At 36.2% G+C, this 22,490-nt stretch overlaps 1 protein-coding gene across 17 annotated transcripts in view; it reads right to left on the reverse strand.

Annotated features, from left to right (window-relative positions):
• The window catches only part of TRDN (triadin), a 502,784-nt gene that overhangs the window by 388,759 nt on the left and 91,535 nt on the right, over positions 1-22,490 (reverse strand). For 13 of the 17 annotated variants that reach the window (XM_067010670.1, XM_067010680.1, XM_067010682.1 and 10 more), the window contains exons 5-8: positions 17,594-17,695; positions 14,513-14,572; positions 4,063-4,116; positions 329-388 (exon numbers count right to left, since the gene is read on the reverse strand). In XM_067010670.1, the coding sequence (XP_066866771.1) occupies positions 329-388; positions 4,063-4,116; positions 14,513-14,572; positions 17,594-17,695 (276 nt within the window). The remainder of the gene's footprint in view (positions 1-328; positions 389-4,062; positions 4,117-14,512; positions 14,573-17,593; positions 17,696-22,490) is intronic. The other 4 variants (XM_067010684.1, XM_067010683.1, XM_067010686.1 and 1 more) reach the window with 2 other exon arrangements.

A 22,490-nucleotide genomic window follows, 5' to 3' on the forward strand; every position in this document is an offset into this window, starting at 1 on the left:
AGGATAATCTCCGTATTTTAGATCCACCTTAACTACTTCTGCAAACTCCTTTTACCATGTAATGTAACCTAGCTAAGAGGATGCCACCAAGGGATGAAGGTAATGGGGAACAAAATTCTGCCCCCACATATGGGAAAGCTCTTCATTTTCTTCTCACATTTGGAGATGCTCTATTATTTTAAGTATTCAGTTTTATTATTCTTTTAGATATTAAATTTTAAATGTAAGGCCAAATTAAATTTTATGTAAAGGAAATGGTGAATGCTTACAATCATCCAGCTACCTGTTACTCAAAATGTAATCTTTTAAAGTAAAAAGTATAATTTACCTTTTGCCACTGTCTTTGTTTCTGGTTTTTCTTTTTTCTCAATTTTTTCCTTGTGAGTTGCTTAAACAGAAAATTTTATATTAATACACACTCTTAATAGATTTCAAGCTTTTTTTCTTTACCTCAGTATTATAGCCACCAAAATCATAAGCTAGTTTGAAGATTGATGACATTAATGAGCCCAATTCAGGAATAAAACATTACTAATTTAATAAAAAACTGTATAAAACTTAATTTAAAAGACTTGGCATTAAGACTTAGAAAACATTTTGAAAGCTAGTCTCACCCTCCTGTTTAAAGTTATCATTCTAAGTAGAATTTTAGAATAATAGCTTTCAGGAAAGACAAACAGAGAGTAATTTTACAAGAATTTGTTGAAAGATACATCATTTTATCAGGAGGAAGCACTGTCTTTACAATTAAAAGAAATAACTATCAGGACTACAGCTTTGATTAAGAATATTGTGTCTCAACAAGGACACAATTGACTTTTAGAGAGGAACAATTTCTCAGTATGAGGGATTGTCTTATGCACTGAAAAAATGCTTAGCTTCCCTGGTCCCCACTTACCAAATGCCCGTCACTCCAATGACATTTTAACAAGCAAAATTTTTCCAAATACTTCCTAAGGGAAGCACCTATGGTTGAGAACCACTAATGGGTTATAAGGTAACCATCAAAGATTACTGATTGAGTGCAGCTTCTTAACTGAACGGTACTTGACATGATACCTGAAACATTATACCTTCTAGTTGTTTATGTAATAGATTAATAACAATAATCAATAATTGTTTATAAAACAATATAAATTTATTTTATCAACTTCTATTTTACTTATATAGACTAGTAAAATCTTGTGTCTCTTAATGGTTTAAGTAAAGGAGTTCTGAGAAGTACAACAGCATGAGCAGGTTATCCTCATATTTCAAATGTATTAAACTGTGCGGTTTAGTAGTTTCCCAAATCACCATACATATTTCAACATTTACATGCTATGTATTAGAGAATAATAATGACAGTTAAAGAAATATGAAAAATTAAATGATAAGAGATTTTAATTAAAATAGTTGGGTTAAGGAAAGAGCCAAATTATTAGAGTAAAAAATTGGAGCCCTAATTATTTTCATTTCTCTAACTATATAATACAAATATTAATGTCAATCAGTTTTACTTGTATTATAAAAGGAAAATGATGTGCTTAAAATATGTATTTAAATAATTATTCTTTAAAAATACAGTCTATGAATGGTTTCCCCAGAATTTTGGAGAGATGATGCAAGCCTCATAGAAAGCTTAGGCAGGCACCATGTCCAGTTGAAGTCCATGAGATCATGGCAGCTGCAGAGTTACCAAGAGAGCAGTTTCCCTCCCCTCCAGGGTTTCAGCCTTTCCACCTCTCAGCCTGGCCCATAGTCATCCCCACTACCATTTGGGGTTATGAGTAACAGCTTGGACAATATTCACGGAAGGAGGGAACAATTCACTCAAGGTCATTGGCCTACAGTATAGCTAATCTCATAAAAAGCAAACTCCTTTAATTGGTATACAGTAAGTAAAAGGACACAAGTGTTTTGTTTCTGCTTTTGAATTTGAACAAATTTCCTTCAAACGTATAATTTAGGGGCAACAAATTCTCAATTATTTTTCAATGAAAAGTATTTAGCCATTGTAAAGATGGAAGGAAATATCAGATTATTTCATTTAGTCAGAGTACACAGAACCTGATGCCAATAATTCTATGTAAGTCAATAGCAAGTAGGAAATGGACATCTGTTTCTAGAACAAAGAAGATGGCTGTACTGAAATTCATGGATATTATCACAATGTAAACATTCATAAAAGAACAACTATTTAATTCAAATTTTCAAATGTGAGTTTAGAATAAGGAAGAATGAAGCATGTTTCAACTCATCTGATTCCTAAGCATTGTAAAACATTCTAGCTAAGTGGAATGTTTCACAAAATAAAATTTCTCAGTAGGCTATGTGTATTGTGGATATATAAATCAGCTGAAATTTAGCCTAAATATCCTAGACATGATCCATTCTAAAACAAGAGCAAAAAAATTAAGTTAGAATTTTATTTTACATCATATGTTAAAATAGATTTTTGATGAATTAAAGTTAAATGTGAAATATGAGCCTAATTTTTTAAACTTGAGGAATATTAGTAATTAATTAATCCTTGGATGAAGACTCAAGAGCAGAAATATCAAAAGAAAATATCAATATATCTAGCACCATAAAAATTCAAAAACTTAAACGCATACATATATCACACATATGCACTCACACATGTTTATTCACACAGACAGAAACCCTTACATTAACTACAAAACTAACTATATAAGAAATATATTTGTAAACATTACAGATCAGTGATGTATACCCAAATGACACATACATGTATCATCAGGAGAAATGAGCCGTGAGTGTGAAGAGTTATACAAGAAATATGTATCACTAAAAATCACATTCAGATCCCTCAATCTACAAATAACAAGCAATTAAAAGATATAGTGGGTGCTTCCCTGGTAGCGCAGTGATTGAGAGTCCCCCTGCCAATGCAGGGGACGCGGGTTCGTGCCCCGGTCCGGGAGGATCCCACATACTGCGGAGTGGCTGGGCCCGTGATCCATGGCCGTTGAGCCTGCGCGTCCGGAGCCTGGGCTCCGCAACGGGAGAGGCCACAACAGTGAGAGGCCCACGTACCAAAAAAAAAAAAAAAAAAAAAAAAAAAAAAAAAAAAATATATATATATATATATATATATATATATATATATATGAATAAAATATCTCTATTTAAATACTATGAAGCTTTTTAAAAAGAATGAGAGAGGGCTTCCCTGGTGGCGCAGTCGTTGAGAGTCTGCCTGCCGATGCAGGGAACACAGGTTCGTGCCCCGGTCCGGGAAGATCCCACATGCCGCGGAGCGGCTGGGCCCGTGAGCCATGGCCGCTGAGCCTGCGCGTCCGGAGCCTGTGCTCCGCTACGGGAGAGGCCACAACAGTGAGAGGCCCGCGTACCGTAAAAAAAACAAAAACAAACAAACAAAAAAAAAGACTGAGGGAAATATCTATTTACTGATATGGAAAGATCTCTAGGATATATTGTTATAAAGACAGAACATAGGACTAAATTTTGCGTAAAAATAGGGAGAGACAATAATGTATATTGTCTTCTAAATGCATAATGAATTTCTGAAAAGATGCACATAGAGCTCATGAAAGCGGTTTACTGTGTCTGTGTGGGTAGATGGAATGGGATCAGAGGGTGTGAGAAAGGCAGGAGAAAGCTTTTTGCAAGGTACCTTTGTGTGTTAAACAATGAGTGTGCATTGCTTATTCTAAACAAATAAAAACTAAAAAAGTTTTAAGTCCAGTCTAATATATAATCACAGAATGCAAGTTAAAGTAATGAAGTACACTTCCTTACCTATCAAACTGGCAATTATTTTCTGAAATAATATCCTTATTGTTGGCTAAAGCAATCTCAGAATTGCCAGGGGAAAAATTGATACATTTCCAGAAAGTAAATTGGTAACAGTTTGAGAGTCTTAAGTATTTTATTTACTTAAACCAAGAAATTCTTTTCACATTCAATTCTAAGGAAAATTATCATAATAAAATTTTTAAAAATTAATTCATGGTCATCTAAATTTGGATATAAAGAAGAAATGGTCAAAAGGTGACGGACCAATGAGTAAAAGCCACAATAAGTATAACTCCATACCTTTCTTTTCAGGTTTTCCTTTTTCTTTGTCTTTTTCTTTCTCTTTGTGTGTGACTGGAAAGAAAAAGACAATATTTTTCATTTAAATAAAAGAATAAAAGATGAGATGACTGCATGGCAGTCTTTGATGTCAAAAACTTACCTACTGCCTTTGGAAATCTTTCTTTAGCATGAGGTTTTACACAGGTTTAAATGTTAAAATAATTATAGATATTTTACATTTATATTTTTATTTCATAACCAAGGACAAACTCATACCAAAACCAGGTCTGATTGCAAAGACTACCCCTCAACTTTTCCAAATCTTTAACTTCAATTTAATGAATCGGAAAATTTTTTTAATGTATTATGCTATCTGCCAAAGAAGCCCAGCTCAATACTGGAGGAACACCAAAACTGTGAAAACAAAAATACAGAGATAATCTTCTGAACCTGAGGCAACGAACACTCAATCTAGATAGCATATGTTAATCTTCTACAGGAAATTTCCATGCAAATAGGTTTTGAAAATATGCTGGAATGAAACTAGGATGACACCAAACCCTTTCAAAGAAAACAAAATTTAATTCAGTATGAGCTATGATTCAATTAATTAATATAGTAGGGCTCAAATTTAAGTTATAATCTTCCCCCATAATTCAGTCATAACTCTTATTAATGGCACCTCCAATTATCCAAACTAGAAACTTGGGACTCATCCAGGATTCATCTTTTATTTTTCATTTTTGTCCATTTGCCAAGCTTTTGCAATCCTACCTATTAAATATTACTTTTACCCATCTTCTTCTATCCAATATTACATTCCCTACTTATCATTTATTTACATGAAAATATAGAAAGAGCACCAGCTATGTGCTAAAGACTTCACTAGGCAAGACAGACTTTGTGCCTATCATCATGATGTCAAAAGCTAATGGATGATGGATACTAAACAAATAATCCCAAAGGTAGTTAACTGCAGTTAGAATAACTGCTGTGAAGAAAATATTCAGGGTAGCATATCAATGTATAAAATGAGACCTAATCTAGTCTGTGTGCTTGGGGAAGGTCCATTGGTAGAAATGATATTTAAGGATGTGAAAGATGAGAAGAAATTAACCTACCAGGGGAGGAGTAGGAAGGAGAAAGGGGAAAGAGACCATTTCAAAGGTGGGACTATGATGTCCTTCTTGGGCATATTATTCTTATAAATATTATTACACTAATATCCTGAATACTGTCTTGGACACTTAGATTTTGATTTTTCTGAGTCTCAGAGTCGCCTTTCTAACATGAAAATCTGATCATACCATTGATCTGATACAAGTGTTAGTACCTCCCTCATTGCTTAGCATGATAATCTGTCACATGGTAGGTGCTATATCAAATATAAAAATATTTCATTGTTTTAGTGATCTGACGTTTGCTTATCAATCCAATCTTACCTACCAGGAATTTCCCCTTGAACTTTACATTCCAGTTATAACAAAATGTTTGGAATTCCATAAACGTGCCACATGCCCTCCTAATGCCTTTGCATCTCTGTCTGCTTGTGCCTTCACTTAGATTTCCCACACCCACATTTCCTCTGTTCCATGTACCCTTTCAGTCCTGTCTCAAATGTCTCTTCCTCTGCAGAGGGTTGGTTGATCTCTCCTTATTCCATATGCCAACTGCACCATGTGCATAATTCTATCTTATCGATTATGTAATAATACAGCAATTGTTCATAAATCTGACTCCCAAGAAGGTGAACTCTCTTTAGGGGCTATGCCATATCATTTTATTTTTGTATCCTGGCTCATCACATGGTGTCTGACTCACAGTGGACTCTATTCTTGAACAAGGGAAATTCTAAAATATTATAAGAAGAGCTATTTTCATCTTCTAGTACAATTCTATTTACTGATGATTTGTATGGACATAATATGCACTGCTTGCTTCCAATCATTTAAATATTTTACAATTTGTTAAAATGTCTTAAATAATTAAAACCCAGTGAGAAACAGAAGAGAAAAAAAAATCATAGATCATCTAGACATTATTTTTCCTTTCCACATTCAATGGTTCTTCTGGGTTTTCGAAGTTTCTAGGTTCAATATAAAAATCTCACAAAATAAGAGTAGGACATCAGCACTCACACATGACCACAGATAGCTTATTTCGGTTCCTTTGGATCACTATTAATTAAGCTGAAAAGCAAAAGAAAATCTTGGCAAAAACAAAGCCTCTTTTAAAGTTTCTCTAGGGGAAAGGAAGTTTGCATGAGATAAGCTGTGCTTTTGAAACCCTGATTGGCAAGACCCCCAGGAGAAAACCTAATCTGTGTCTCCGCCTCTGTGAAGGACCAGACCTCAGCCACCTCCGACAGCTGGTTGTCCATTCCACTAAAGGATTTTCCAATTGACGTGTGCATGAGTATAAATGGGAGGATTAATACAAAATCAAAAGAGCAAGGGGTCTGAATTCAGGCTCAAATTAGCATATTAATGCCTTATTCCTGTTACCCTGGGGAAAAATCTGGTTCCTCTCAGTCTAAGTTTTGATTTACAGACACAGTGCTGTATGCTGGAATTTCGTTATCCTCCTCAGAAATGGTACCATAATACTGCTTAGTGAAGCAGCTGGAACCACATGCTCTAGGGAGCTGTTCAACATGGCAGGGAGCCACTGAAGCTTCTTGGATGGAAACTTCAAACTTTGGCAAGACTGAGCTCGAACACTAAGCTTTGAAACTGCTTTTATCAAAATAGTGCCACCATCAATAACTGCCTTAATAATCCCTCTAAAACAAAAATAATTTGCTGCAACAATTACATTTGCTCATGCATCTCTTTGCTTAGAACTCACAGAAGTTTTCATATGAAAGAAGAAAAAAGTACCTTCCTCATTATCAGCTCTGTTTGGTAAGTTATATCTTAGCTAGGATAGTTTTAGCTCAGGACAAAACAAGCTTGTTGCACCTGCTAGAGCTTAATTTGTTTGTCATCCTTATTTACAAAAAACAAAATTCCCTGCGGCATGCTGATAATTTAAAACAAATGGAATACACAAGTTGGAACGGCCCTGATGTTTGGCATCTGAGTTGGCATGGCCCTGCTGTTCCTGCACTTGCCCAGACTCTGACCTTTCCCTGGCCAGAACACTCAGCTCAGCTCAACTCCGAAGCACGTCTCTCGCCCTCCCCATATGTTCTCTCTCCAGTACTCTGCCAGCCGTGCTCTGTGCTTTCACAGCTCTTGGCCCCGCAAACCCCAAGGCGGGCTCTGTGTCCTTTTCTGAAGTGTATCAGAGCTCAGAGTGTGCCTGACCCTGAGTTCCTAACGGGCAAAACACGCGCAAGGGGCCAAGCAGCAGGCATTAGGGGCCAGGTTGTCAGAATCCTTTGCAGATCTCTCTGCTCTGAGTTCAAAACTCAAAAGTTTTGGCATCAAAAGTTTTAAAGTACTGATTTGTACAGGCTACTCTATTCTTCAATTGATGGTTAGCAAGAAAATTTAATTAAGTGAAACTCTGGAACCTCATACTTGACTTCAGAGCTATTGGACTGGACTAAGCTTGAGTGTCTGAAGCAAAAGGAATTGGATAGATAAGCATGTAACAACTACACATTTTCATTAGAAAACAGTTTAGGGAGCACAGCTACCTGTAATAGATTTTGCTGATTTTTCTTTTAATTAATTTCTCTGTTTCTCAGATTTCTGGCACTGCTGTTGAGGGAGGTATTAGCCCTGAAGTGGTCTATAAATTTTAAGTTAGGTCAACATTTTAAACAGTTTCATAAAATTCATATACACCCATGTTTCAATTCATCATTTTCTATGAAAGAGCAAGATACATATTCATTTTAAACCATTAAAAAGTTATCCTTTAGCCACCACTAAATGCCAGATGTGCTCTTGGTTAGTATATATCTCTGTTTCTTTTTTTGTATTTTCAATTTGTCGAATTTCCATTCTGTGCTAAGACAAAATGATCTACACACTTTATATGATAATGATGAACTCAGTAGAAAAGAATTCTTGAGTACAGAAACTCCTCAAAGATTGTATTATTCATTCTTCTTAAAGGAAGAATTTATCATTTTTACTTTAATATAAGTACACAATTTTAGAGCTGATAGGAACCTAAGAGATCAATTAGTCTGAAGTTCTTTGTCCATTGATAAGAAAATACAGCCGCATAAGTGTCCATGGCAGAGTAGAAGAATTCAGTTATTATGTTGCTAAACTAGTACTCTCCCCACAAGATTATGCTGCCTTGTCCATCCCACAGCCTGTGCAGACTTGTTTTTATGAGCAGAAGTGTACTGACTAGATTCTCCAAGCATGTTATCTACAATCTATCCTACAATAATGCACACACTTCATTTTCATAATAAAATTACATTTATTTATGTATTAAAGTGAAGATTAGGCAAATTACCTAAAGTTACAAAGCTCATCTGATACATATGCTTTCAATTACAAAATAGATTTTTTTTAATTCTAAAGGATTAGTTTTACTTTCAAGTCTGATTTAATTGTATGGGTAATTTCCCCTTCACCTGGGGCTACATGGCCATAGTCAGAACCATAATGATTTCCTCACAAGTGAACAATCGCTGTGCAGGAGATACATAGCTTTGTATAGGGCCTTCTGTTCTCATTTTACAGGTTTATCATTCACAGCAGCCAAAGAAGAAAATAAAATATATTTTGTACTTAAAGGAGACAATTAAGTACAGCTGAGAGAAGGCAAAAGTAAATTTATACAACACAGGCTGACTAAATTAACCTGTGGGCTTTCTTGAGAGCATTTTCCAAAGGGTTCCAGGATATTTCGATACATTTTGACGTCCTGCCCTCTTTGGCTTTTGAGCCTCATCTTCAGCCCTATGCCTTGCCAGCCTATGATTCCGGTCCTATAACTGTTTCTCAGAAAGGATCCTAAACCAGTCAATCAGGGTGATTGCTCTCTATTAACCCTTTTAAAAAAATGTTCTGCTGACTTTGTGCATGTCATACTGTTATGGGTTTAATTATGTTAGTGAGAAAAGATATGCCGACATCCTAACCTCCTGTACCTCAGAATGTGATCTTATTTGGAAATAGGGTCTTTACAAGAGGTAATCAAGTTAAAATCAGGTCAGTAGGGTGGCTCCTAATCCAATACGACTGGTGTCCTTATGAAAAGGGAAAATTTGGACACAGAGATAAATATGCACAGCAAGAAGGGACAGAGATGCAGGCAGAACACCATTTGAAGGTAAAGGCAGAGACTGGAGTGATTCATCTACAAGCCGGCGAATGCCACAACCCCCCCTGAAGCTGGGAACAGCCTGCAGATTCTCCCTCACAGCCCTCTGAAGGAACTAACCCTGCTAAAACCTTGACTTTGGACTTCTAGCCTCTCCGTGAGACAATACATTTCTGTTATTTTAAACCTCCCAGTTTTTGGTACTTTGTTACAACAGCCCTAGGAAACTAACACTAGTCACTGGGCTTCTCTTGTGCTCCTTTAACCAAGTTCTCACCTGGTTCCTTGAGGACTGACCCCTGACCTAGCTATCATATCTTTCATTTTAAGTTCCAGAGTGCACACCTAAATCCCAAACTAAGGCCCTTCCAGAAAACTGAGGTCAGATCTACTCAGCAACTAGGGCAGCCAGATGTCTCCTCAAACGGCATCTCTAGTCCAGGACATCTCTTTGTGAAGTATTCACCACATGATGACGTGACTTGGTTTTTAGATCTCTTACTGGACTGGGTCTTACTCTTCTTTGTATTCTTAGTTCCCAGTATGGTGTTTGGCACAAAGTGGGTGCAATAAATAAATTAACGTGTATTATTGCCTAACAGCTATAGCAAGTTTTTCTATTTACACCGTCTGCCTGGACACTCCCCCATTCCCACCCACTGGCCCACTCAGATGTTAACTACATGCCATTCATGAGCACACACTCTGCTGTGTAAATTTCCTCACTATGCCTGAGGTCAGCTCTTCAGTGGAACACCTGATAACCCAGGTGTATGTAGCAAATACTTATTGCTCTGAATGCCTAAAAGGCCCTCCTTTTGTCTAGGAGCCATCCTAGAGAGACAAAAGTCTCTCATCTAGTTATATGTTTATCACCAGGTTCTAGTCTTTTCTGGTTTACTCTGTTCTATGAGTATACTGACATGTTTAATAGTTAAATAGAAGCCTAAACAGTGTCGGAAACCAACAATAAAATTTGCAATTGAAAAAGAAACAAGACAATATGCAATAAAAGAGTAACCACATGGAGGGAAAAAGCAGAGGAAAGTAAAAAAATAGATTACCATTTTTCTCTGGAGAACTGAGTTTTGCTTGTATCTTTCTCTTTTTGCACTTTCCAAATTGTCCAAATTAATCTGTATTACTTTAACCTATACTATTATACATTTATTGTGGGTGTTTCTGATTACATGTTACAGATAGTTTTTGTTTTAATATGGAGCTCACTGTCAAATTCTTCAATTGCCTCTGACCAAATAAATTTGATACTACAATGGCCCAATTAAAGCCGCATAATTACATACACTTGAAAATAAACACAGATTGTCAAAGGAAAAGTTCTCCATAGAAATCAAGTAAATATTAACAAAGTAGAGAAAATGAATGTTTTATTAATTCATTAATTATTTCAACATGCATTGAATGTGTTTCATCTGTTTGGCACTTTGCTAGATATTAGAATGATTTTTAATTTAATATAAGGACACAAATTCACAGCTGATAGGAAGCTGAGAGCCCACTGAGCCTGAATCTCTTTGTTCATGAATAAGGAAACACACAATCGTAAATGTCAACACCAACCTAGAATATATAAAAAGACGAACACAGTTCCTGCCCTCAATGAGCTAGATCAATATACTCGCAATTAAAATTTGGTGTCAAAATGCTTTAAAGGCTGAAAGCAAGGATGTAACTGTAGCATGGAGGAAGTACCTGAATGCCCACAGAGTGAGGGACAGCAAAGGAGGCCTGTTGAAGGAACTGATGTTCCATCTAGAATCAAAGAAATGAGCAGAAGCCTGCCAAGTGGCTGATGGTCAGAGAGAACAGGTATATAAAATCACAGAGTTATGAGATAGCAGCAGTGCTGGCTTAGGAACTGCCCAAAGGTTCAGCCTGCCTATGGCATGGGAGGTGTTGGTGGGATGTGCAGGAGAGTGGGGGGGGGGGAGCTGGGAATGGAGGGGGTTGATGAGGAGCCTGCAGAGTAGGGAAGGTAAGTGGCAAAGTGGACAAAGCTGACCACTGGCTATCAGTGATCATATGATGAGGGCCTTTTATGTCATGACAGTGTGGCTTTTTTTTTTTTTTTTTTGCGGTACGTGGGCCTCTCACTGCCGTGGCCTCTCCCGTTGCGGAGCACAGGCTCCGGACGCGCAGGCCCAGCGGCCATGGCCCACAGGCCAAGTCTCTCCGCAGCATGTGGGATCCTCCCGGACCGGGGCACGAACCCGCGTCCCCTGCACCGGCAGGCGGACCCTCAACCACTGCGCCACCAGGGAAGCCCGACAGTGTGGCTTTTATCTCTAAAGCACTGTGACGACAACAAAAGGATTTAAGCCGGTGAGCATGATTAGCATGGCTTTCAGGGGTTAATGCAGGGAAATCAGTTAAGAAGTAACTGTCATAACCTAACTGGGAGATGACTGTAGAGGGGATAGTAATGGGAGAGGAGAGGTGAGAATAGACTAAATTATAATTAAGAGAGAGGATGACAGGGCTTCCCTGGTGGCGCAGTGGTTGAGAGTCCGCCTGCGGATGCAGGGCACACAGGTTCGTGCCCGGGGCCGGGAAGATCCCACAAGCCACGGAGCGGCTGGGCCCGTGAGCCATGGCCGCTGAGCCTGCGCATCCGGAGCCTGTGCTCCGCAACGGGAGAGGCCGCAACAGTGATAGGCCCCGCGTACCACAAAAAAACAAAAAGAGAGAGGATGACAAAGGGTCATGCAGGATTGGACTTTGGTATTGAAAGAGACCAACAAGTCTATGGCAGGGATTGTAACTCAAATGCATTCAGAGATAAAGCAGATAAATAAATGTCTATTCCAGTAGTGATGAGAGTGGAGGAGATTGGTGCAGGTCCCACCTAAAGGTATAAGTTATGTTAACATACTCGTTGGTCAAAGAGAACCTCTGTGAGATATAATTGAACCCTAGGCTTGGTGTTTAATTGAGAATATTAATGAGATGACTACTCATCTGAAGAGGTTGACTTGAATTCTAGCCTCACCTCCCAAACATTAATGGAACCAGGATGGAGTCTGCACATGAATATATATTTATAAACCTATCCAGATGATTCTAAAGTCCAGTCAGGATTGAGTACCACTACTGGCCAAAATGACTCCTAGCTTTTTAACTTGAATAACTTGGGTGAATCGTGATGTTAATTTTCAGGACAAAGAATACGTAAGGATGAAGACATTTTGTGCGATACAAGTTAATACATCAGCTTCTGCATAATAGATCTCTTTATACGCTGATATTTGCTGGCTTCTCTATAATCATTTCGGGCTACTATTACCTTGGATATAGTGTATCTTTTCTTAAAAGAGTTCAAAATGCTTTGATAACAATTTAAATTCCTAACTATCCATCATATATAAACAACTGACAGAATGTGGCATAGAGAAAACATGTGTTTATCTAGACATAGGAACAGGTATAAAAACACATTTATTTTCACTGAACTACTTGGGAATAGAAAGCAGGCATTATTCTATTCTACCTGGATGAGGAAACTAAGCAGTAAAATGAAATCTTTTGTTCATATTCACACGGAAAATTGTAGAAAAAAGTATCTCTGAAGCCCATTTCACTGTTGAACAGCTGAAGCTCCATTTTCTCTTTCTTGAGAAACATTCACTTTCCCAAACTATATTTGATCTATTCAGGAAATGTATTCAGGTACCAATCTCTAGCCCAGCCTTTGAGGAATTTATTTTAAACTTCAGCCAAATTCACTGTTTTAATTATGCAAGACTCACTAGTTTAAAAAACCCACTCTACAGCCCACTGCTCAGTCTTTAACAGCAGGATTCTAATAGAGCCAAGTCCAAAATGCAAATGGTACCATATGCATCACAACATCCACTCCAGGAGCATTGCTATTAAATTAGTAGTACAGTCTGCAAGATAAAACAGCAGACTCCCCAATCATGTGGAACCAGTTGAATTTCTGTTTAACCTCCATCAGATAGAAACACATAACCAGTTCAGTGATGGCTAGCTTAGTCAATCCGTACCCAAGAGCTGTGTCCAATTTCCCTGACCAAAGGAATTAAGAATGAAAAAAGGGAAAGGGAACAGAAATAAGAGATTAGTTGCCTGAGTACAAATATAAATAGGTTTCAGTTGAGTAAACTTCATTGTCCCTGGTTGTATAAGGATTGGCTGACCAATCTGGAACTAATTCAAACATTAGGATTAAAGACATAATATCTGCAGAATGATTTGAGCTCTTCACAAAAAGGAAGTTCATGAAGTATATTAAAAAAGAAAACATGGTATTTTAATGAAGATTCACATATTGGTATAATTTCAGGTTAATTTGAACTTCTATTATTTGAAACTATTACTGGCAACATTGATGTTTGTGCAGGTAATTTTGTACTAGTCAGTTTTTGACATAATAAATATTAGACAACATTCAATTTTTATCCTAGGAAAATTCTTTCATTTTCAGCTGTATCACACAAATACAGTCATAATGAGATTTTTATTTTTGCCTTAACTCACCCAGTATCATGTGAGACTGACCATTGGGGAAACTTGGGCATATTTAGAAACATGTCCTATTGAATGTTTGTGCTTCCTGTAAATTTTTTTTTTAAGTTTTATGACTACACTGGTCACTCCTAGAAAAGTGATACTTGTAAGATGAGCAAGACACTGCTGGCCATTAGTAATATCCCTCTAATGCAAGATTTCAGTTACTAGATTTAGTCGAGTTGAAAAGGATATTAATCATCATGTTGTCATTGTCCATCTACCCTTTGAGGCTGTGTAAGCAAGCTCTGGGGCCATAGCAGTCTTCAGTGATATAGTATAATGACTGCATTTCTATGACAAAGATTTTAAGGTATAGCATGGCATAAAAAAATTCAAGTTAAAAAAAAAACTGAACTCTGATCTATTATATTAGCTGATTAAAGAAGGAAAAATATTTGCTAATAAGTCAAAAAATATGTTTGTGGTACTATCTCAGTAAGCAAAGGCCAACTGTATCAATAAATAACTGAAAGATTGTAATACATTTTGAAGTTATTTTGATTCCACTAATTAAATATTATATATTTATACCTGGGGTTTACTTAGAAGTAAACTTACTTAAACACTATCAACAATTAAAGCAAAAGAGCACTAAATATGAAAACTTTCCATTTTCTCATGTAAATATACAAAATATATATCCTGAATAAAAATAAGAATAAACACAAAATTTAACATTTACCTTTAGTTTGTATTTTCCTTTCAGTTTTCGCCTGCTTTTCAGTCTTTTCTTTGTGTATTTCTAGGAAAAAAATAGGATATACTTTTAAAAACTGTTTTTGAAAATGTGCAAAATATACATCATAGCTATGACCTAAACATTATAATTCCAGCATGAAGTCTAAATTATTTTAGCCAACAAATTTAAAGGTATCTAAAGGGAAAGAGTCATTGTAACATATTGCCACATAAATCCCTCATTTATTGAAATAAAGAAAAAATTGGAGTTACCTAAAATTTAGTTATTGAAAAAGCTTAAAAACTTAAATCAATAAATGTTGCCACTGTTTTCAGTGCTAAATCTGATCACAAATTATAATTATGTTTTATTTCAATTACTCTCAATGCATATTAAGACTCCTTAGTAAAAAATGTCGTTTAGATTTAGGAAGATTTAGTTTTTACATATTAAATTAAGAATTTGTGAAATGAACTGTAACAACTATCTAATAGGAAATGTATCTCAGAAGTATTGACTCTAAGCAATGTTTATAATCAGAATTCGGCATTGCATTTAACCAATAATTACTGCATGTAGATATGACACATTTCATAGAATGTTAGTTGTTACATTTTTTCTAAATATCAGGTTTTAACAAATATATTCAATTTGCTGCTAGTTTCAGTAAACATACATTGCCAAGGCTTAGAAAATAAAGTTAATTCTGAATTTGCAGTTAATTTGGATAGAAGTAAATTTGAGATTAGAGTTTATAAATATGATTACTACCTCTGAAAAGTGACTTAATCTTAAATACCATGGTTTTTCTTAGAAAAATGTTAATGAGTTTTACTTATTTATTTATCACAACTTTATTCCACAGATGGTCTGAGATGGTGCTAATTACTGTACATATTCTAAATTCTCCATTTGTAGATTTGAATTTGCATTTTTATAATTTTTCTAGAAGTCTAAAATCAAGACCAACTATAGGAAAATCCTAAATATCTTCAGAAAAGACAGTTACTGACTTTCATTCACCAGTTAAGGAGATAATCACCACTGTGAAGATTTCCTCCCCTCATTTTCCCCATTAATCAGTCATACTATGTATAAGGCCACTCCTCTATCCTTATCCCATCCTTGACCTTGAAAATGGCATTGGAGATACAAAAGAGTTAAGATATTCAATTACATTTGTGAAAAAAAGGCTTCAAGGTACAAGGAAAGATATCCCAAGGGCTTAGGAAACATCCATCTTCCAGCTTCTCTCCTCCTCCTCATTATTATTATTATTATTATTATTATTAATCTCCTCCCTATGTCTCCAAATCCTACTCCAAAACATTGTTCTTCATTTTAGCATTATTGACTTTTTAGATGGGGAAATTGTTATTTGGAGGTGGAGTGGGGCTACTCTGTGCACTGCAGAGTATTTAGCAGCATCCCTTCTTACTAGATGCTTCTAGCCCCCATCCCCATCCCCAGTCATGACTATAAAAAATGTCTTTAGATATTGTGAAATGACTCCTGTTGGGAACTTGTATCTTTAGAGCAACAGTCCAATCACTCTTTGTCACTGTCTAGACCTACATTGTCCAATGCAGTGTCCACTAGACATGTGTACGTATTAAAGACATGATAGATGGTTAGTCCAAATTGAGATGTGCTTTAAGTGTAAGTACATAATGAATTATGATGACTTAATATTAAAAAGAATGTAAAATAGCTCATTAATAATTTTTATATTAATTACATGTCAGAATGATATTATTTTGGACATATTGAGTGTGACGGTTTTATTTATGTGTCAACTTGGCTAGGCTACTATCCCAAATCATTCAAATGAACACTAATCTAGAAGTTGCTGTGAAGGTATTTTGCATATGTAATTAAAATGCCTAGTTTATTAGCTTTAAATAAGGTGGTTCTGGATCATCGGTGGGCTTGTCTGATTCCACTGGAAGGTCTCAAAAACAAGTTTGAGGCTTCCTGGGAGAGGGAAGAAATTCTCTGGGTGGATGACAGCGTTGGTCCATGCCCGTGGGCTCCAGCTTGCCCATGATCTTCATTTCTTGACTGCCTGTCTTATGGGTTCTCATTTGCTCAGCCAGTCCCCACAATCACACAGGCCAATTCCTTGTAATAAATGTCTTAATATATAAATATATCTGCATAATTTCCTACTTTTGCTTCTTTGGTTGAGCCCTGACTGATATTTGGGGTTAAATAATACATGTTATTAAAATTAATTTCATATTTTTCTCTTTACATTTTTTTAATGTGCCTACTCAAAAAAATTTGAATACATATGTGGCTCACATTATACTAGTTTTAGACAGTACTTGTCTGGTCCTAGGGGTGGGCAAATGACCTTTACAGGTCATCTACAGGGTTAAATCTTCTACAGGTTAATTTAAAAAAACACTCAAAATTCTCCCCTGCCAATACCATTCTGCTTCCTCCCTCCTATTTAAACAAACAGAAGCTATGGAGAAGACTGGGGCCTTGTATAACTCAGCCTGATAAAGTAAGTAAAATGCCAAAGATTTAGAGTAGTCTTTGCATGTGCTAAGGGAATCATCCTTAAGAAATAATTTCTTACTCCTGATAGGGATTAATTTGAATATAGAAACAGGATGAAATTTTCTAAATTAAAAATTTATATGAAATGTTACATCTATTGTGATTGAAAAAGGCCTTAAATCTGTCATTCAGAATAATATTTTTCCTTTAGAGGTGTGTGTGTGTGTGTTTGTGTGTGTGTGTGTGTTTGTGTGTGTGTGTGTGTGTGTGTATGTGTGTTTATATTCCACAGATATCCACTGGCTACTCAGAGGAATAAAAGAGAGATTCTAGAACTCATACAGGAGGATCAGACACAAGTTCGAATCTTCTGCAGGATTAGGTTCAAAAGGCCATTCTGCCTGGGTAATCCTGTCAGAGCCTCCTAGCCTAACTTAACTGGGGAAAAACACTGTTTAGACAAGGTGGTGGTTTATGGAATTAGACAATCCATGTTGGTTCATGATGGGGTTTCCTGCAAGGTAGGTGAAAGCTTGCACATCAGAGAACAGAAAAAATAATAGTAGTAGAAGAAACCTTGGTTTCCTTTAGCTTTAGCTCTTGTGCATCCAGCAGCAGCCGACCAAAAGGGAATGGGCTCTAGATTATGACCGGAATTGTAATGAGCAGGGATCCATCCTGGAGGGGAAAAAAATAAAGTGAAAGAAGACAAATCTCAAAAAGATTGGGATGCAGATAACCACTCAGGAAAAGGCAGGAGGGAAACATATTCCCTCCACTTTTCCCCAAATACAAGAAAGGGAGGTAACCTTAAAGTAGGAGTAAGTCCAGGAATGTTGGTTACACTTCATAATAAGTTTCACTTAAGCAAAAATAAAAATAGATGAAAGTAAAGGAGAATTAGACTTTAAAAAAATGATGATAATTTTTATGTTCATTGGTGACATTGGGCTGTAATTTTCTTTTTTGTGGTATCTCTGTCTGGTTTTGGTATCAGGGTGATGGTGGCCTCACAGAATGAGTTTGGAAGTATTCCTTCCTCTGCAATTTTTTGGAATAGTTTCAGAAGGGAAGGTGTTAACTCTTTTCTACATGTTTGATAGAATTCGCCGGTGAAGCCATCTGGTCCTGGGCTTTTTTTTGCTGGGAGTTTTTAAATCACAGATTCAATTTCAGTACTTGTAATTGGTCTGTTCATATTTTCCATTTCTTCCTGGTTCAGTCTTGGGAGATTGCACCATTCTAAGAATTTGTCCATTTCTTCTAAGTTGTCCATTTTATTGGCATATAGTTGTTTATAGTAGTGTCTTATGGTCCTCTGTATTTTTGTGGTGTCAGTTGTGACTTCTCCTTTCTCATTTCTGATCTTACTGATTTGGGCCCTATCCCTTTTTTTCTTGATGAGTTTGGCTAAAGGTTTATCAATTTTGTTTGTCTTTTCAAAGAACCAGCTTTTAATTTATCTTTTCTATTGTTTTCTTCATATCTATTTAATTTATTTCTGCTCTGATATTTATGATTTCTTTCCTACTACTAACTTTAGGTTTTGTTTGTTCTTCTTTCTCTAGTTGTTTTAGGTGTAAGGTTAGGTTGTTTATTAGAGATTTTTCTTGTGGGATTAACAATATACACACTACTATATATAAAATAGCTAACCAACAAGGACCTACTACTGTATAGCATGGGGAACTATACTCAATAGTTCATAAAACCTGTAAGGAAAAATAATCTGAAAAAGAACATGTATATATATATATATATATATATATATATATATATGTATGTATATATACACACACACATATATATATATATATATCCGAATCACTGTTGTATACCTGAAACTATCACAACATTGTAAATTAATTATATTTCAATAAAAATAAATAAAAAATGATGACAATATATTTCAGTGTTTATTTTTTTGTTATAACAAAATTCTTCAATAAGATTTATAAAAATGAATATTAAAGAATAATTTTTTCACCTTGAATTGTTTTCCTTTTCCACTCCCAATGAAAATACAAAATTATCAGCACCCACACACATATACACACAAAACTACAGTGACATTCTCTACACAGAACTACATTATAGTTTAAATTGCTGAAAAATCAAGACAGTTCTAAGAAGTAGTTGCAGGGATGGGTTTGTCTTCCCAAAACAGCTCATAGATAGGGAAGCAATTTACATAAAGTTCTGGTCAATGGTTGTCAAGTTTCCCAAAGGTTGCATTTCAACTAAAAGAGGATCCAAATTAAGGTTCTCCCTACCCTCACCTCCCTTTGCTAACACCCTTTCAAGGAGTATTTTCTTCCTGCTCCTAAGAGAAAAAATATTTGGATTTTTAAAATATTCTGAAGTTTTCGTGCACAGTGGGAATTTGGGGCAAATGTGTCCAGACCAGCCAGCATTTTCTATAGACATCAACAAAAGCAGGCACTGGGGATTCTGTGCTTTGGGTACAAACAACAGTACAAGGATCCTGGCAGGAAACACGTGTTGAGATTCCTCTACTCTTTCAGGATTTTCGGTGCTGGGGCTTTTGTACCTCGAAAATTCCCCCAGGGTCCTGCTCAATTTCACAGTCTCAAGAATAAAGTCCCAACTTTTAATTTTCCTGATTCTGCACTTCAGCTTTATATAAACTAAGACAGCCCCACTGCTCTGGGCAGATCCACTCAGATCTCTTATAAGTGGGAGTCGTGGATTAAAACACACACATACACGCACACTCGCGCGCGCATGCACACACACAGACACAAATCTCTACAGCTCACAATGAAATATAATGACTTACGTAGACGTTGTTTTGCAGGAACATCATCAACTATTTTTTAACTGATGATTACCTGAAGACTGTTAGTATCTCTGTACAGGTAAGTGCAGACAAGCACAGCTAACCTTGTAAAGGCATACACACATACATTTGTTTGCTTATAGAAGACAAAATAATTTTATTTCTGATGATTCTGAAAGGAAGCAGATTTCAATACCTCAAGATATGTCTCTTTGGCATAAGGATTATTTTTCAGCTAAATGCAATCAAAACCCAGCAGGAAAAGCTCTTTACCTTCCCTTCAACTGTTTAAATTTACATTGGAAAGGGGGCCTGTACCAAGGAGAGAGCTATTACCAGAGATACCAAGAAACTTATCTGCATAACAGGACACTCTTTGTTTTCCAAACGTCTACTCTCCCTTCCTGTGAATAGCCTTCCTTCCTTTTGTATACTCAGACCCCTCCTCTTTTCCTTAGCTCAGGATGTTATATATGTCTCAATTACCTGGCTGACTTTTGAGGTCTCATAGTTTTATGGGGCTCCCGTATGTATGAACAATGTTTATTTTTGTATGTATGAACAATGTTTATTTTTCTCCCGTTAATCTGTCTTATATTAATTTAATTATTAGACCAGCCAAAGAACCTAGACAGGAAGAAGGAAAATTTTTCTGCCCCTACAATTCAAACTTAAGGATAAATTAAATGTCTCTGCATGTTTTATTGCAACATTTTCTTTGGGGATTATATTACACCACTATTGTCACTGTCCAAAGAATCCAATGTAGCCTCTACACAGTGTGCTAGTTCTGTCTCCTTACACTTTTGCCAGGAAATGATGACCATTCAGGCTCCTGCCCAATTGAGTAACAGCATGATACCAATTTCGACTTCAAAAGGATACTTTTCTCATAAGCAGATGATGCCTAATTTTTTACTCTCAATTACTCTTGCCCACAAAGAACTATTTGTGTAAGAATGGAAAACTAAATGTAAAAGAGTCAAGTCAGTAAATGGAAATTTATTGCCCTATGGTTTTCAGCAAACTTCAAAGAAAAATAAAATTTCTTATATTAATACTATCTTCTAGTTATTCAATAATTTCTATAGACAGGTAAATGCCTCTACCTTATGCAACATAACAGTAATCTATAGTAGCAAAAAATTTCATTTAACCTTTTGCACTCTTTAAGAACAGTTCACTTAAACTGAACCAATTCTGGACACAAGGGACAAAGAAGGTCAAAGTGGTCATTATTTACCTCCAAATGTATGTGCTTTGCCAATAGGTTAGAGTCCAACCTGAGAACATGATAAGTCTCAGCAACAGATTCTAGTTGGAATGGTAAGTATTTTGGTAACAGTAAACCTCAAAGATTGTTCTGTGGCTTAGAAAGCACAGAGGTCAAAGTATCTCAGTCCAAGTGTGAGACAGTCCAAGGTCCTTAAAGGTACAATTGTCAATTTGAATTTTGATAACTGCAGAAGGGAAAAATAAATGGAGAAAGAGTGACAGCTCAATGTGTCAGGAAGCAATGAAAAGGATCCCCTTGTTTTCCTGAGTTATTGGCAACCTTACCAAATGTAACAGTTCTCCACTAGTGTTTACTCTGTCCATTATGATATGAGGGGCACTCCAGAGAAGGGGCAAGTTACTTCCATAGAAGATGGGAAGTGTATTCTGACTTCTTTCACTAGTCCTGGTTTTCCCCTATCCCCTTTCTCACTATCTGTAGGGAATTATGTGTGAATATGAGAAGTGGAGAGAAGAGTAGAAGTCTCCTTTTAGATTCTTATTGTTATTATTCATCTCCCATTCTAAAACCAGTACTTCATCATGCTAGGCTTTATTTTATTTTATTATTTTTTAAACATCTTTATTGAAGTGTAATTGCTTTCCATTGTTGTTAGTTTCTGCTGTATAACAAAGTGAATCAGCTATATGTATACTTATATCCCCATATCCTCTCCCTCTTGTGTCTCCCTCCCACCCTCCCTACCCCACCGCTCTAAGTAGTCACAAAGCACTGAGCTGATCTCGCTCTGCTATGCCCCTGCTTCCCACTAGCTATCTATTTTACATTTGGTACTGTATACATGTCAGTGCCACTCTCACTTCATCCCAGCTAACCTTTCCCCCCTCCATGTCCTCAAGTCCATTCTCTACGTCTGCGTCTTTATTCCTGTCCTGCCCCTAGGTCCTTCAGAACCATATATATATATTTTTGATTCCATATATATATGTGTGTTAGTATACCATATTTATTTTTCTCTTTCTGACTTTCTTCACTCTGTACGACAGACTCTAGGTCCATACACCTCACTACAAATAACTCAATTTAATGCATTTTTTAAATTAAAGGAACTCAAAGAATTTAAACTCTGGTTTTCATGCTTTATAACTCAACGGTGATAACCAAAAAATATACCCTCCTAAATCAGGCTGTTTTTCTAAAGTCTAATGGCAAATAAGCAATTGGGTTAGAGTCCAATGTCTCTGAAGAGGTATTAGTCTCAGCACCAAACTTGTGAAGTGCTGGGAAACAAGAGAAGCAGATATAATAATGTATTATTTTGCTGAGAAAAAAATAAAAATTTAGTATTATTTAGAGTATTCATTATTTCTGGATTGCAATGGTCATTAAATGATTATTTGAATAACTGTCGTACAAAAGATGGCATAAATCAATAG

The sequence above is a fragment of the Kogia breviceps genome, chromosome 13 (assembly GCF_026419965.1).
Source record: "Kogia breviceps isolate mKogBre1 chromosome 13, mKogBre1 haplotype 1, whole genome shotgun sequence".
Classification (NCBI taxonomy): Eukaryota; Metazoa; Chordata; class Mammalia; order Artiodactyla; family Physeteridae; genus Kogia; species Kogia breviceps.